General features: G+C 34.1%; 1 protein-coding gene across 1 annotated transcript in view; it reads left to right on the top strand.

Annotated features, from left to right (window-relative positions):
* The window catches only part of LOC124630319 (probable serine/threonine-protein kinase DDB_G0267686), a 175684-nt gene that overhangs the window by 123288 nt on the left and 33873 nt on the right, over positions 1–18523 (top strand). Inside the window, exons 4-5 of the mRNA XM_047164171.1 lie at positions 10826–10923; positions 17715–17875. Coding sequence (XP_047020127.1) covers positions 10826–10923; positions 17715–17875 — 259 coding nt within the window. The remainder of the gene's footprint in view (positions 1–10825; positions 10924–17714; positions 17876–18523) is intronic.

Genomic DNA, 18523 nt, shown 5'->3' with positions numbered 1-18523 from the left:
GAGCTATACCTACCAAGTATAATTAAAATTATTTATATCATAACCATCTAAGTTATTTAATACAAATATAATTATGTAAAATGTTATAGTGAGTATTTTCTTAATTATTTTGGAATTCGCTGTATAAAAAGTGTTTTTCAGTGGCTAGTGTCCTTAAAATAAACAAACTATATTTAAGTTTTATTTAAAAGCTACATTTACACTAGTAAAGTACAAATTAATGATTGCATAATCAACTGATTAAATTGTATGAATAAGCGATCGAGTAGCGATGCGATCGGCCATGTAGAGAACATTAGGTATGTAAGTAATTTGTAAATGTGTGCGTAATTATATATGCTTCTATGTAATTACCAATTAGGGTTAATTTATATTTGCGCTACCTTATCACCTTTGACTTTAATATAACACCTTTTGCTGGTACAGAGGTTACCGATATTTTTTATGTGAATAATGAGTTACAGGTACAATAAGTTTAATACGTTTTTTTATTATTCTTTTTTGTTCATGAGTCAAATATATAGGTGCTTAGTTAATTTTCAAAATCATTATTAGTTAATTTTTCACACTAGGCTTTCCGCTCGCATCGTATGGGTGCTTTCATTGACTAAGTATAGGTTCAAAAACTGTTAACGTCTAGAATGCCGAATGTGTCAAGTATATACGATCGACAAATCCGCTAGTATGAAAAATCTCTTTTCATTCATTTTAAATCGCACTTTTTACGAAACAGAACAGAAAAAGACTGAAACCTATTTGAGAGGGCCAAATTGATTCAAAAATACACATTATTCTTTATACTACCTCGTTTGCCTTACCTATCAACCTGTCTAGTTATCCTAGGTATCAGAAAAACAAATATTTCGTGCACTATAATTAATAACACGCGCTCAGTTGCAGCAGTCTAGACTAATAAAGTACTTTGTGTATCACGCGATACAGTTTGCTTAACCTAGCCCTGCGACTTGGGACTTTGTTTTGACTTTAATCGCTTTTGTATCTTTATTGTATTTCTATTAAGTTGTTGATATAGAGAGGAGACAGGAGATCTTTGGTGTTTATTAATAAAGACTTGCGGCTAAGCATAGGATAAGTACAAATTATGATAATCGCCAATTGATCTCTCCCAGGTCAGTTAGCATAACCATCCTATCTGAACATAAAGAATTGAGAGTATGGAAGAGTAAAGGTACACATATATTGTCTCCAAATTATTTATTGTTAAAAATTCTATAAAGAAATCTCTTCTTTCTCTTATGATTGGATCGATATATGCGTTTCGGCAACATCACTGCCTCCACTGCATTATGACAAAAAATATATTAAAAAGCGATAAATTCTTATTACCTGTTAAAGCTGCTACATAAATTCCTTCCTTTTCATACCAATTACTATTGTCACCGATTCCGTTAGCACGAACAGCCGTACTGTAACTTTAATAATTACTTCTCGAACAAAACTTGCAGGAATGCAGATTTAATATAAGTTTAGACTTTATTACTACTTAGCGTGCAAAACGTTCTTGCATTTCACGATTTATAAGTTTCGTTGACGACTTTATTCGGGGTAATTAGGTATCGCTTTCAAAATTTCTTTGCAATTTCTAATGAGGCTATCAATCAAAGGAGTGAAATGTGACTGGTTGAGTTATTCCCAATTTGTCATTAGTACCGATTGGTCACCAACTATTTTTTCCATACACCAAATCCCGATTGGTCATTCGAGCAAAATAAATAATTTAATATTTAAATTTTGAGTTCCGATTCGTCACCCGCATAAAATTTCACGTATCAGAGTACCGTCAGAAATAAAAGTGTTAGAAGAAATTTTAAATGATAAACTTCAATGTAGGTAAAGGTTTTAATAGTTCTCATATACATATAATAAAGTTTACATTAAAACACAGGTGAAGACAACATGGGCATTTTATAAACCCGAAAATGTGACTCGATACTTTTTGTACCGGTAACAAAAGTACCAGGGGCCCATAACTAGCAAAGAGATTGTATACATAAAAATATTCATAAATATAAAATTTAATTAACAAAAATAATTTGAATGTAGTCAGCAGTTGTGTTGTACATACTGCAGTTTTTCTTTTAAATTGGTCCTTGTTCGGTTAAACAGAACGTTTCAGTTCAATTATCTTCTTAAACTTCTTGTTCAAACTATCCATAAACTTCTTCCTCCGAGCCTTTTTCCCAAAATGTGTTGGGGTCGGCTTCCAGTCTAACCGGATGTAGCTGAGTACCAGTGCTTTACTATCCATACACAATTGAGAAAATATATATATTTTATTTATGTATACCTACGTGCTTAAGTTTTGGTCATAAGTCACATACACTTCCAGGGCACTCAATAACCAACTAATAATGCATTTACACCACATGTTTTTTTGCTAATACCGATAATAGTAAATAGTTACTTACACAAAACAATAGAAACCGGACCATACTTTGCCCCTTCTATATATTGTCTCTTTCTAGAAAATAAAAGGCTTCTGTTTTATTACCTGATTTTATATATAAATAAGTTATACCGGGATTTTCAAAAAATTGGTTCACATACATAAAATACAATTCATCGACATGGTGTAAATTGGTATGTTTATCTACAATTAGGAAAAAAACGTAAAATCCTGACACTCTTGACTGCTATACTCCTGTAAGTTATGCGGTCCTAGTACATGGTAGGCAGTTCCATGGACACTCGTTGATTGGTATATTACTCATCTGATTTATACGATCCTGGTATTTTGGTTTTGGCCGTGCGTTGTGTGACGCCGTTGAAATCGCGATTTTATTAATAGCGTCTTGCCATAATCGGAAAAAACATAACCAACATAAATAAAAAAAAACGTAATACAATATTGTACAGCTTATCTTGTTGACAGTACTTTTTACAAAATAAAGTACGGATGACCAATTGGGACTAAGCAAAATAAAATATTTTATTGAATGACAAACTGGGACACGTTTTTTATGGATGCCAAATCACTAAAATGACGAATCGGGCATAACTCGACTGGTTGTGTGATGTTCTTGTGCTTGTGTGAATTTATGGTTATAAGTGAATGATAAACATATCATATTACTATAGGTTTATACCGGAGTAGCCTTTTTGTCATAAGGGCATTACTTCGGTAACAGGATAAAAAGTACATAACCTTTGCTCTGGCTAAACTATCGGTGTAACAAACTAATTTTAATTAGTTCAGTAGTTGCAACTGCCTTGTTCATATAATATTTGCATTACATAACCTTCATGATTATGATATAAATTATATAACGTAAGTAAAATGAAAATATTAGCGGGGGTAAATCGTTACTGTCGCCACTGCTTAGACGCGAACTTTCAAACAAAAACTTAATAATGCAAAGCAAGGATTTCTTCCCCTAACCTACCGATGTCGTAATAGCGACATTATAGCCAATTTTTGTACTAAACGACGTGAATGGATGTAATCACCTGGAAATTGATAATACTTTGAGGGATAGGCTGAAAGGGAAGAGTTTTCCGATAACGGTGAAGAAATCGGGGTTTATATTACAAAGTGCACGTTTCACTATTTTATAGTGGAAAGAATACTTTGATCGAGTTCTTTATTCAATTAGAGAACACCAAAAGTAGATATTCTCTTAAAAAATATCAAATTATTGTCTTGTACAAGAAACAAAGTTGACATTACAAGCTCAAAAAGCTCAGAAAGATTGAGAATTATATCCAAATAAATAATATGTACCTATTCTACAAAATTATTACCTTCTAAATCTTTACCCAAAGATTCACAATAAACATCTTCAATTAACAATTATCGTTTCTAATTTATCATTTAATTCATAACCTGTCAATGGTACATAAATACTCAAACGCCAATTTCTAGTCTCACGCCCACTTCGGTAAACCCATAATATTATGGTAATGTCGTCCTGACGCCATGGTGTACAGGTGTTAAACGCCAGGTTTCATGGTAAAACATCATTGTCTATGTTCCGTCGTTGGTTTTTAGAAGTATGGGTTTCGTAAAGTCTATGAGTAATTCGTACTTATGTAACGTTAAATAGAAAAAGGGGTCTTGTGTGCAATAAGTCTTAAATGGGTAGTGGATGATTAATTTTGATGAATTTTGGCAAAAAACATATCATATAAATCAACACAAAATAGATTTTGCGTACTATAGAAATGTTAAGTTCCTATAGAAATGTAAAGAGCTAATTAAAATTACATTTCAGCCGCCCTTTTCATGTCTTTATTAAAATAAAGTAAGGTATTCATTGTAAGAATATACAATCTAATGCACAGCTCTTACAGTTGCGATTGAAACAAAATACCTAAGTACACCTCGATAATTAGGTACGAATCTTTGATCGTGATTCAAAATAAATAAATAGGCAATATAACATTGTAATTACCTACATTAATATTCTAATTTCCTCCACCTTTCAATCTGAAACGATATTTTGGCTGTAATTTGCTTTATCTTGAATAAAATATCATTAATATCGATATAATTAAACCATCTTCTTGTTACGAAATATTTCAAAGGAACTAAGTATTGCAAAATTTCATCTCCAATCACTTTCAGTAGGTATGTAGATACAAATTGATTTTGCGATTAGAATGAATGATCATTGGAGCATCTCGATATTTGCTATCGAATTAATCATTATCGATTGCAAAACAAATCGACTTTGGTTGGTAAATCCTTGTAATGTAGATTTTATAATTTGTTGTTGATGTAGGTACAGTGTTTATAATATTTTTTTACATAAGTATTATTTATTTATATCTCTCATTAGTTTCAATAATATTTTGTTGCGTATTCGGTCTTCCATCATGTCAGGCTATTAGTTCAACCCAAGTTGGGCTTAAAAATTGAGTTTTGGAGCTTTGTAATATTTTTTCAAATCGATGCATCGCATGTTTTTTGGTGATTATCCTATCAATAGATCCCACAAAACATTACTCATAATCAAAAAACACCCTTGATATGTCAACAGCTTGAATCCGAATCTTTTCAGCAATCATTCTCAATTGCGTTAATAATATAACAATAAATGAATGAATCATTGTATCATTACTGGCACAAGCCAGCCTTGGCCGGACTTGGGCATTTCTTTATTTCCACTCGTAATGACATACATACAGTTTTGAATGGAACAAAATTAATTTTTAATGACTGGCAAATTGCTGGTGTCCGTCGAAATACACTTTTGCTTAAGATGGTTTGTCATTTATCGGGGATTATAGGCTGAAAGTTATTGATTGGATTTTATATTGGCAGGTTACATGTTTTTATAGTTTGTTTACCTTATATCCAATGGGTGGAATGCAAGGCCTTTGGTCCATTCATTTAATGCGGTGCTTCAAAGTGGAATGGCGGTGTCTTGTCGCTCGTTATTTTAATATCTGATCTTTTGATACGCGGGCTGGTCTACATGGAAAAGTTCTGCATAAAATTAGCTTTTATGATTATTGAACACTGTTATTTTAAAAATAATCTATAGGTACTAAATATATTAATATGTAAGGAGCAAAAGTTTTTTCAAATGTTTGTTTGTAGCCTCTGCTCCAATAAATCTTTCATTATTGGAAAGCCACACTTTCCCCAGAAGACATAGGCTATATTTTTTTCGTATATCCAAGGCGTGGATTACAATGGAAGCTGGTAAACTAGCAGAACAGCTAGAAAAACAGCTACTAATTACTAAAATATAAAGTCGCAAATCACCATACTTTCAAAATTAGAAATGCTTAAACTTAACATTATCTCGTCAAGCTCCACTGTAGGTACGCAGCCACAATACGCGCTATAAGGCTCAAGGCATAAACATTCCACTAGCGGCCACAGAAAAAGGGGCACAATAACATTTTTATATTTTTTTCGCAACGAGGCAAGCGATAAAGTGTGGTATTTACGAGGCATCGAAGACTACCCACGTGGTAGGAACGGGTTAAGTACGATCCAAATGTCCGAGTTCCGTACATTATTGACAGGTTAAATGAAGTAATAATTTTCTTATATTAAGGCAAGACTACTTTTGGCTAGTGAACAGTAAGCTGAAGTTGGCTCTTGATATAATCCAAATAAGTGTTCATGTAGCCATTGACTTGAAGTCTAGTCCTATTTTCAAACTTATTTATTTGTTTTTGAACTTGAATCTGAAAATATGTTCTAATAGAACCCAACAGTCGTCCTTCGCTTTTAGGTAAAGTACTGTATATTTGACTCTTGGGGTCGAAAACCTAAAACTTTACAGATACGGTAAAAAAAATCGAATCCAAATAACAATTTCGGACAACTGCTTTTAATTGATTCCTTAATTACGCACACGATTTATTATTCAAAAGGACCAAAAAGTTTTAAATGCACTTTCGTGATAATAATCAATTATGCAGGAAGAGATTGTGATACTGATCGATAAATACCCACAAAAGAAGTCTTACCAGTACGATTTTGATGCCTATATTAGTCATTTCGAGTTTAAAAATAGACCACTGCATACAAAGTAGTGATATTGTCATTGCAGCAAGTGTTAAAGTATTCCTCAGTCCTCTAAAGATTTTTATTGTAAAAACTTAAGAATAACTTGAAGCTTATCCACAAGTTTATACGAGAGATGCCATTTTGAAAAACAATGCGGTATCCTAAATTACTAATAATTATTATTCAGTGACAATACACGACACTAAGTTGATGGGGTTAAGCAATCTTTGTCAGACATTTTACATCTTTTAAAACATGTACTTTTTTGCAACAGGCTGTTATGTGATTTTTACACAATGCAATACAATTTTATATATTTTCTTAGATACCATTTTTTGACTTTCAGGTGGTTAGCCTTTTTGTCTTCACAGACTATTCTTCGCCTCTAAGGACCCAAAGCAAAAACCCCCAAAATGTGTCCGTCTCAAAATAATTCAACCATTAAAGGCCAAAAAAAGAATCATAAATTCAAGAAGTCGCCTTTGTAATGCACTTCTCAACCTTGGCCTCTACCCACGTGCGGGAACATGTAACTAATGGTATTCGACACAACGCCTACTTAGGACCATCTTTATCAATGTAGGTACAAACGTGTTAATTTGCACGCAAGTGTACCTACAATTTGTTCGTGGGTTTTGAAGGGAACTTTAATCGATACTCGATAGTTAGGAACTAATCGTTGGTAAAGTTATCGATTAACAAGTTGATACAGCTAGCTTTACACGCGTCTTGTGGTAACTATTTCGCGTATTTTTTTGACAAATGCCCATCTAAAACTGAAATACATGTAAATAAATGTATTTAAAAATTCAGGGGCAAACAAACAAATTACAATATAATAAAAAGTATAGGCTCTTCAGTTTGCGACATTCATCTCAATAAAACACCTTTATCCATCTTTAAATTAAAAAGCAATTAATTGAATAAACGCAATCAAAACTCATAAAACCATATTAACAGGGTAACCCCACTTGACATAATTCCGTGGACGACCGTGTCCTCGTAAAAGCAGAATTTAGGTTACCCTAGTGCTCTCAACGCTTTTGTTTTTCGTGTTATGCACTAACTGACTGGGAGAGCATAACTGCCCGCCTCATGTGAAATAACGAGGAGAGGGGAGATTGTAAAGAAATGTGCCGCGTGGTTGCGGAAGAATGGGTCACCCTTTTCTGTAGGTAGGAACTTGGCTAGGAACTTTAGTGGTAAATATAGTAGTAATTAACTAAAGAATATTGAATAATTTATGTTGCTACTTATCTGGCGAAACGTCATGACTACTGATAATATGCAAACTCACGTTCTTTTGAAGTAAGAAAACAAAGTAAAGCCACTAGAGAATTTAAAAGAAAAGCTCTGAGCTTTCAGCTTACCAAATATGGAAGACGAACCAATAACAATGGAATGTTATTAATCAGTCCAGTATTTCTACACACAACAATTGATATTAATGCAAATAAGCATAAAACCTCTTTAGTAAGGCCAGGACTAATTGATGCAGATAAGCAAACAAAACTTACACCCAATATCAACAACTAACATGCGTATAACAGAACGTAAGCTTCAGAACATACGTTAACTACACCTGTTTGGTAAACAATGCATTAACATACCACTAACAAGATAAACACTAAGATTAATGGCTGGATGCTACTAAAGGGCACGGAAATAAATATTTGTATGGATAATTGCTCATACGATGTTACAAAGAAAGGTTATACAATTAGGAGCTAGTGATTGAAACAAAAGAAAACGCTTTGGGAATACAAGTCTGTAAACAAAATGCGGATGGATGGGTTTTTGACTACTTTAAATATTTTGGAGATGTTGGAAATCCTTTTAATAATTTTGAAAAGAATCACCCTCACTCAAGGGCTCTAAAAATAGATCAGATGGATCATCAGAAACAATTCAAGCTTTACTAGTAAGCATAAGTGGTGATTAACGCTCAATCCTTCTCTGTGTGAGAGTAGGGCAGTACCCAGCAGTGGGACGATAACAAGGCTGATGATGATAGTGGCTCAAGTCAGAAAAATACAAAACATTTGAGGACCAATGAACAAACCAAAACTGGCGAAATGTTGGACCCAACGCTAAAAGATAAAATACGCGTCCAAAATAAAGCAGACTGTCAGCCGCCATTTTGCAAAACAGCAACTTCATGCTTCGAATAGCATCGTTATTATATTGTCAAACTAGCTGAATGTCAGCCAAATGCAACGCTTTTGGGTTTATACTGTAATTATCGTTAATTGCAACTAATTAGTAGTAGATTATGTTCAGCTATTATAGTTAATGCACTGATATGAATGAATTAGTAATTCGATAGCTGTTTACACTAATTTATAGTAACTACTTAATCCATTGTATCATCATCTGTTATGTTTAAGTCTATAGTGAGTAGAAGATGCTTTTCTCTACTATATGATCAAATACGTTTCTTCCATTTATATTCTTAGTAAAATCTTCACCCTCATAGACATTAGACTCTTAATCATCCATAGCCTTCCTTCTAGCTTTGGAATTTATAAAACCAGCGTCAATCTCCTACAAAAAAGCTCTATGCTCTAGTTTTACTATTGCAGTTTAACCTACATCTAAATCCCTATTCACATCAACTTCATTACCGTGAACATTTCTAAAGTCAAACAGAATGTAAAATAAACACTCTTCCACAATATGCTAGCCTGGTACCATCACTATTGTTTCAACCGAGCCACTGCCGAGTCTGTGAGCATAGATAAGCTCTTCAATCCACTGAATTCAGCTCAGTTTCATGAATTCAGCACTGAAATTGTGTTTGAGTGTCAATGGTGTGACGGTTGCGTGGTTTTGTGGTGTAATGCTGGTTTTAATCGTGATGTTACATAACTATTTTTGGGGATGCCAATGCCGTTTGTTTAGACCTCTGCTAACATGACATGTTTTAGTTTATTTTTGGGGATTAAGTCAAAATCCTTTTCCTTAAAAAAACATATGTAAGGCGTGTTTAAAAAGAATCCCCTTTTGAGATTTAAGAAGGCGAAAATAAACATTCTGTCATAAACAAATTGGCAGCCAAAACAGATCCACAGTCCCAATTATTGTTTCCGTGTCCAATCAAATAAAACACCCAATCTTCCCGAAGCTAATTTTATTTCCAACGGCAACATTAGCCCATATAAAATTTGCTTCCTGACACGAAATGGAAATAATAACGTCGTCTCACAATTTGTAGCTACCAAAAGATAATGTGACGGAACTTTATCCGCCGCAGTCCCGGTTTTAGCCAAACGTGACGTATAAATATCATCGCGGATATAAATGCGGTCCTATTGCGTATACTGCGGACATTTTTACTGAACTCTGGTTGGCGCATTCGTTCTACAAGACTTGTATTTGTAGCGTGGTTTTAAAGCTTGGAATTTTTAAGGTATCTTGGCAGACAAACCAACTAACTTACTAATGATAAGTTGTAGAAACTGAAACCTCTAAGGGTCCAGAAGTTTAAAAACTCGATATTTTATTAAGAAGTAGAATATGCGGACGGGAAAATGTCGCCCATGGAAAACTATTTTAATCTGGCAAAAAATTTCTACTACCTCTTTTCACTAGTCTCAAATTATTGCAAATGAGTACGTACAACCATAAAATGACCATACATAAACGCATATTCTCTATTCAAGTCTATTGAACCTTTGGTCCAGTCTTTACTTAACCCCTACCTACTGCTAATCCTCTTCAGTAGCAGCAAATATTTAGAAAACACAGCTATCAATACCCTCCCGCTTGACTCTTACAACGCTGGTGAATTTGGCCAGCCTCCAACAAACGTTCCCAGTGGACACCCCGGCGTGTGTCGACGCGATTTATGCGCTCTCTGATATCCTAGCTTTAATTGAGTATTGCAGCTGGTTTTGGAAAAGGATGGTTTTTAATTGGCATTTTGGACTGTGAGCTCCTCTACCTGTAAATGATACTTTGTTGATTCTTCAAGTTATGTCGTTCCATTCGTTCGTATCAATCGTTTTGAATATTCTTGGGATTACGAGTAAAAAAATACCTATACATATAAATATTATTATGAACTATAAATATGCACACTGCAAACTTTTAGTCCGCCGATAGTTTGTTTGGACTCATAAATTATTATGAAAATAATGGTACGCACATTACAAAAATCAGGTATTAGGCCGACTGAAAACTTTGACTGAAATTGCCAACCATGGGGTCAACTGTCGTCCGACTATTTCGTCTGCCGTCTGCATCTTGCGTGCTTCACAAATCATCAACATTTTCCAAAGCCCCTCTTTAAACAAATGAATCACAACCCAACTAATGAAATTTTTCTTTTGTTCCCAGGTGACATCGAGGACTGCATAGTAACGCCGGCGTACCAGGGCCAGTTCACACCTCTGCCGGAGGCGCTGTGCGACTGCATCATGGACTTAACGTCGCAGGTGTGTAATGAGCCTAAGTTGTGGAGTTGAATGAAGTTATGGATGTTTCAGTGTTGAGAGACTTGTATGTGAGCTTGGTAAAAAATATCTACTTTGAAAGTTAGAAGGTTGTAAGGTTAACTGACATCCGCATAAAATCATTGATGGGGATACAAACTGTGCGATGAAGATATTGCAACTAAAACATGAATCGAATGTTATACATTGATGTTTTCAACTATCAGAATTGCGGTTAGGAAATTGATTAAACATCTATTAAGAAAGGTTTATTGGAAGTTTAAATCCTGAAGAGCAGGTAAAGAGGTTTATCAATTAAATACAGTCACCACGATGGAAAATTCAATAACACTTTCCAACCAGGAAATCGAATAAACGACCTCATACCCAACTAGGTCTAGTTACTATAGGGCTATTGCGTGATAGTACCAATAAAGTTATGGCATATAAATAACAATTTGTATGTATGTCAGCTCAATGAGGTAATCATAGGGCGTGGAATTACCCAAATTGACGTAAACGATATAAATCATACTCTTTATTACTGAGCCCCAGATGGCTTTATAACTTTATAAGTGAAACACAATAATAACGTTTTTTACTGCCAATAAATGAATGTCGAATCGTTCTTCAATGTTATACAAGTTGACCGATATATCGACATTGTTATGACTTTAGATTTGCTGTTGTATGTCATATTTTCATCGCTTTTACATGAAAAAGTTGTAACACTCTTATAACTCGCAACCAAACTTTTCTTGTAAGTACCTTTCATTTATGTATTAGAACTGTAATAGAAACACAAACTTAAGTTCCACTTTACCTCATAAAACTCCACTTCTAAGCAAATTAAAAAACTTGTAAAACCAATATCAAATTACAAAAATGTCTATCTAAATAACCGCTCTACATATCACAATGAAACTTTAGCCTGTGATAGCCAAATATTTAGTATTTAATTAACAAAAGAACTTGAAACAATAGGCTTGTGAATCGGAACAGAGGATTACAATTACATTGATTCGGAATTAATTTTAGAGCACACTGCAAACTTTTAGTAGGCCGATAGTTTGTTTCAGCGCGTAAATCAATATGGAGATGAATGGTAGTACCTACGCACATAACAAAGTTATAAGAAAGACAGACATGTTGCTGGGGAGTTTGTTGCGCCACTTCTTCTTCCTAGGATAATAACACGTAGAAAAAAACCCTTTCTGTGCGTTTTTGGGGCTGTCTCATATAATACTGACGTTCAAAAAGTGCTGATTTTCAGCCTACTTTAAATAAATGATTTTAGATTTTAATTTTGAAAGATCAGTTAATTACTATTGGAGTCAAGATTTTCTTAAAATTTAAAAAAAAAACTTAAAATTAAAAAAAAAATGCCAACCGTCGCGTCGGGTCAACTGTCGGCCGACTGTTTAGTCTGTAGTTTGCAGCTACTTTTAATTACACTTTAGCTTACTGCTTTCACTGTAAGTATTATTGTTTTTTAGAGCACATTCACTTGTTTTTTTCGCTTCTTTTGTTGGCTTTTGGCAACAAAGACTTGAAGAGATATGAGAAAAAATATTTTGGGTATCGTGTGATGAGCTTTGCAATTAACATTTTGCAAAGGTGCCTCAGTAAATTATTTATCGCAGTACGCCAAATTGAACTGAACTGAATGACAGCTTTCATTACTTTATACCAGTTTCAAAACTTCAAGCTCACATCAAGGTGACTGACCCTCTATACTTTTAGATATTACTTAAAGTATCTGTTAATATTCTAGTCAATTTAATAAATCATAACAAACATCAAGTCTTACTCTTTTTATCGAAGTCGATTAGAAAATAAAATATATGTGATTTCTTCTAAACAGGAAAATACCTATGTATTTTTTCTAGGTTATAAATATGTACCTACATTTTATGTGTATCTTGGACACTAATGACTGACTAAAGTCTTCAATGAAAGACAAGATACAGGACTTCAAAGTTTGGAATCGTCGATCTACTTGAGGAAATGTGGCGATTAACGCATATTCATTCTTTGTATGAGAACAGGCCTGTGTCGGATAATACCTACACATTTTTAAGGTTTTCATTACGATCTCATTTATGAAGTTCTTATCTCCTCTATATTTTGCGCAGCTTCTTCCTAGCTTCTAAAAATAGCAATCCATCACGTTAGCAACAATTTAATCAAACAGCTGTTACACTAATGAAACGCCAATCAACCGAAGCAACATAGTAAAAGAAATAAATGATAATAATTAGTAAATTATTCAAATAAAGTTAATTTGCATACGGCACGGATAGATCGATGGAACTTGGCCGTGAAATGTAGCCAAAATAAAAATATAATACTGGTTTAGGAATGCAAACCTGTTTCGGTGTTTGTCTTCATGTGTGGTGTAAGTTGTGGTTTTAATAAATTGTTTTATTGACGAAATTTATTTTGTTTATGCTTGAAATATAATTATGTACTTTAAGATCATTGATATAAAAAAATTGTTACTTACCTACATTCTGATTCATGAAGTTCGAGTGCAAAAAATAATTTTCATCCGTATGTAGCCAAAATACATGAAAACATTTTTTTACATCGAGCAAAAGTTGGAAATTCCTGCACGTTACCGTTAAGGGTATATTGTGCTCGATAAAGGTATAACGAACTATATCCGCGCAATAGACTGATAGCTTGATATTTCTAAGAATTTGGCCTATATTCAAAATACCTTACGGTCGTATCTTAGTGCCTGAACTTTAAAACAGTCTTCCAATTCCCCACATACACATAAATATTAACTCCGCTGTCGCTTACACCTTGTACCACGTTGTCCAGTCATTCGAGGTTGCAAGGAATTCTGCCATCATGGTCTTTTTGCCGATACACTCCTAAAAATAACTGCGCCATGAGCTCATTGCAGAGTAATCGCCATATTAAATCACCATCAATTTGAATTTTCAATTTAATTAAAACCAATTTAACGATGCATTAAAAAGTAATTGAAAATGGCGCGGTTTTTTCTAGTAACCTTATGGCCTTTTGTGATCGGGTCATTGTCTGTCGTCTGTTCGTTACCAAACATCCAATTTCATAGTAAATCAGCGAACTTGTGTAAATTCTCACAATCTTATTTCTATAAACAATCTAGCTACTTGATATCACTTAAATTCCTTATCACTATTAATCACAACAAAATCAGATAAGATACAAGGGAAATTTATTGCGTTTCCATTAATTATATCGATACAAAGTTATAAACTTGGTTCTTGAAATTACAGGTATCTAAGTTTGCTCAATTAATTTGTCAGTTACGCAAGATTATGGCCTAATTCCACATCTTATTGGACAAGGAATGTGGCAGTCGACAGGTCTTGTTGACAATGCCACTCGGAATTTCAATCAGGATTGCATTAACATTGTAATATAGTGTTTGAAGTAGGACTTAGGTGAGGTAGCTGGCACGCTCCTGGGTAGGGCAGCCATCAGTTTTGCTTTCCCCGGATTTGTCCTAATTTAGAGAGTTTCCGAAGGGTATAGAAGCATGGACGCACAACAAGTCTCGGGGTCCAGATTTACATATATGTTGTGTCCAAAAAGGCAATAAAGCATCATCACTTCTGCCAGGACAAGCAAATCCATTGCTTGAAAAATAAGCAACAAAAGGAACCTTTACGTACCACAAAAAGCAAAGGTGCCAAAAAATAGCATTGCCTGGAGAAAAAAGACGAGTACTAAGACTATTCCCATTCTTTTCTGATATGGTAACCCTATCCTAGATAGGATTTAGACCGGACTGTCCAGGCGTCTGTTTTGAGTAGTTTCCGATAGTTATTATTGTTTTAAAGCCCTAGGCTTGGTATGCCTTACTGGTGTCTGATTTAAGACAAGCCATTACTACGTCAAATATTTTACTGAAACCAGTAAACTCTAATTTATTTACGTTGTTCATATTTTGATTACATTTTGATATAAGATCTCTTTGCATTCCTCAGAACATTAATAGCTACGTTGTTGTATATGAATTATTCACTAACTTTTACCTTCGTCTTAATAGTTTTAATTGCTTCAGTTTTTAGTTTGTTGCAAAAACGAGTTTTTTGTTTACTTTCCCATACGCATTTTTGAATGCCAAATGCGAAAAGGTATCGAATAACGTAATTTGGTGAATCTTTAGACACACAAGACTGACCTGATTGAGTAAACATCAATTGCTATTTGCATATTCACTCTATGGACTCTTACACATGTGTATTATGAACCAACCACATGTTTCTAACAAACACATGAACAAATCACTACTATATCAAATGACATTAATACCAAAGAACCGATCGATCCCATTCATCGACCTTTTAATGAAAGACCAAAACATAAAGATCATTCATGGCAATACACTTTATATGAGACATTGCAACACTCGCACTAAAACAGACGACAGTTACCATTGTGTCATACAGAGCATTCTTTGAACCACGCCTTTGCCAAATCGCTTAACATAAAGGTCTCAGATATCGTAACGTGCATTAATAGCCCAAACAGGTTTCATATATCACAACTTGTCTGACTTAAGCCCCAATTATTCAGCACTCGACTAACAGACTCTTTAAATGTGTCAACTGCTTTAATTGCCGAAGAAAACGGTAAACAAGAAGAAATAAGGGGAAATTACTCAATTAAATGTCGCAGTTTTCATTTTTTAAATAGCTCCAGGTTATGTTTAATGTGAGCGCGTTGGAAAGAATTTAATTACTTATGTCGGGAATGACGACCACCTCATACATGTTTTAAATGAAACCGAGGCAAAAGGTTGTGAAGATATGCTAGAAAAGTTTAACTTTAATGATGACAGTTATGTCAAAGCATTCGCAGAAGCAACTCGTGATATGCCAACCAAGAAACATGAAGTCATAGCCAACGTTAAAACGGTTGTATAATTTAACGTAATATCGATTACAAAAGACACTGCATTAATCTAAATCAATAAACGAACGCTCGATTATTTAAATCAGTTAATCGATAAACTGCGTACTACATTTTAAATTATATTTATGCACATTTCTCAATAGATGCTCATTAATATCTGCCACATTCCATGTCGCGAAGGCTGGCTTACCCAACAATGCTTAGATTGTCCGTTGATAATTGAACAAGATCAAATTTGCCTTGATTGAATTGATTTATTAGTCATAGTTAAATGAGGGAACGATGCTTTAACCACAGGTGAATGTTTGAAGATCTTTATTTCTGAATAAAATATTGAAGATATTAAAACTACCTATTGAAAGTATTGATAAAAATATCACCGAAGACAATATTATGATTGATGAAATGCTTAAACAAATGATCGATAATACTGATACGAGATAAAAAGTAAGTCTTAATCTAGATTTAGATACAAACAGGAATGTTATTACAATGTATATCACAGAACTGCCTGAGGCAGGTAAGGTAATAAATTATTTAGAGTTCAAAGACCTCAGTAATGTAGTTGCAGTGACAAGTTGCTGGCTTATCGCTTACGTACGCTATTGCTACTCGGTTTCATTTGCTGACTGCGAAATTTACGCGAACGATATGCGGTTGTACACGATTTATCGTTTTCGAATGCAGTATGGGTCTAATTTCAATTAGTTAGGATTTTAAACTTGATCATGTGGAATTTAAAGAAATTTTATAGTAAGCTACTGTTATAATCTAATTTAATGGTAAACTGAAATAGAAGATAGATGATTAAAATAACTTTACAGACAATATTTATAAACTCTACAATAATAGGTATATGTATTCTGTTTAAAAGCTAAGGTACCACAAAGGATAATAATTCTATGCCTGCTGTTAACACGATCAACGACCATGACGTGAAACGAAGAAGCTTGGACCAATAAATATTATCTGAATAGATAGACGATGATACCTTTTGTAAAAACTGGGTCAAGTCCATATCATATTCACAATAGGATTCCATTGCCTTAAATAGCAGAGGATTAAAGTGTTTGCGTGTACTTGTACGGTCAACTAAATAATCTGCCAAACATCGGGCGTGTTTTTTTCCATAGCATTCAATACAATACTTAGCAATTCAATACTTAAAATCTATTCATCTTTTATTTTGATGTTATTTATATCTTAATAGTGTTATAATCAAGCGTCAAAAAATTCTTAAGTACTGGAGTGGTTTTTCTTTCATACACTTCATGTTACACATTTTCGATTTCATATTAACAGTGCACACTTTTTTATCATACCGTAGATACACTATTGCTATAACGATTCCTATCTTGACCAAATACGAGATTCAATGGCAACTGTCCAAATAGCGAAGGTCACTACAGATGAAGACATTCTGCTAACTCAACCAGATCCAGATTGAAATTGATTGATAGACCAAGTTTGGGCTCGCTTGAGTAATCAAGCTACAGATGATAGATCACAGGTTGAATGGCAATATACTGTGTTTCTATGCAATTCTATTGTTGGACATCTAATCCATTTTATAGTATTGCTTCGTGAACATAATGCGTTTATAATTTTTGGTAGTCTTGCTGACAGGTTGTGAAAGATGTGTGATGAGATACAGTATTTGATCTGGTTTGTAAATGGGTCGGAAAAAATGCTAGCATACTGAGTATGATAATATTCTATCTGGAAAAATAGTTTTGGTTTCAAAAACCAATTCGAAGATTTGGATAAGGAGTTGTTATTCTAAACTTCTGCCTATACATTGTAATACTGTTGAAAAACCACCCATCAATGAATTAGTAACTCAATCACCATAACTTAAAGCTCATTTTTTGTTGCAGGGTCAATCAGCGACGCTAGAAAGTATACGGACTTCATTGTCCGCAAAATTCCCATCAATGCAGACTCCATCACAGGAGGTAGTCTACGACACACTAGCCCAACTGATGCAGGAGAGGAAAATATACCAAACGTCGAGGGGCTTCTTCATAGTCACGCCAGAGTAAGTTTTTTATTGCTTGACTATGAATTTGAAACTAGTTTCGATACAAACTTCATGGAGCCGGAATTTACTGCGAAAGTTGAGGTTATTGTAAAATTCATGGCGGTTTAGACTATAATTTTAGACTTGATTTTTACTGTCATCTATACTTTGAATCTAAAATGCATAAACAATTATATATATTTTATAACAGCACTAATAAAAAATGGTGTCAAATAAATTAAACAATTGGCAATGGAAATTAGAATAACTTTGCTGTTGTAACACAAAAAACTGGCAAAAAAACTCGTAACTAGATTTCACGGCAGATATCAGTTATAAAGATACTTTTTTATTAAAATTAAATTCACGGACAAAGTGTGATAAAATCTTGATTTAATTGATCAATTCAACAGCCGTTATGAATACAAATGAAATGTTGACGTCAGGCAGAAACATATTCCACATGTCGTTACCTAAGCCCAAAAGGGACCAGTGCACGGCTTAAATATTTATTAAAATGTCAAATAACATGAGTCACATCGCCATTTTAGTACGCAGTTAATCCCAAGTGGACATGTTTCACGAAATTGAACGCGCAATGCGTTCAGAGCACCAATTTTGGCGCCAAACTTGACACTGCACGGATTCAAAATGGCGCTTGGCGAG

This window comes from Helicoverpa zea, chromosome 5, assembly GCF_022581195.2.
Source record: "Helicoverpa zea isolate HzStark_Cry1AcR chromosome 5, ilHelZeax1.1, whole genome shotgun sequence".
Lineage (NCBI taxonomy): Eukaryota > Metazoa > Arthropoda > Insecta > Lepidoptera > Noctuidae > Helicoverpa > Helicoverpa zea.
The sequence above is the reverse complement of the archived record's forward strand: the minus strand, read 5'-3'. Positions and strand labels throughout refer to the sequence as shown.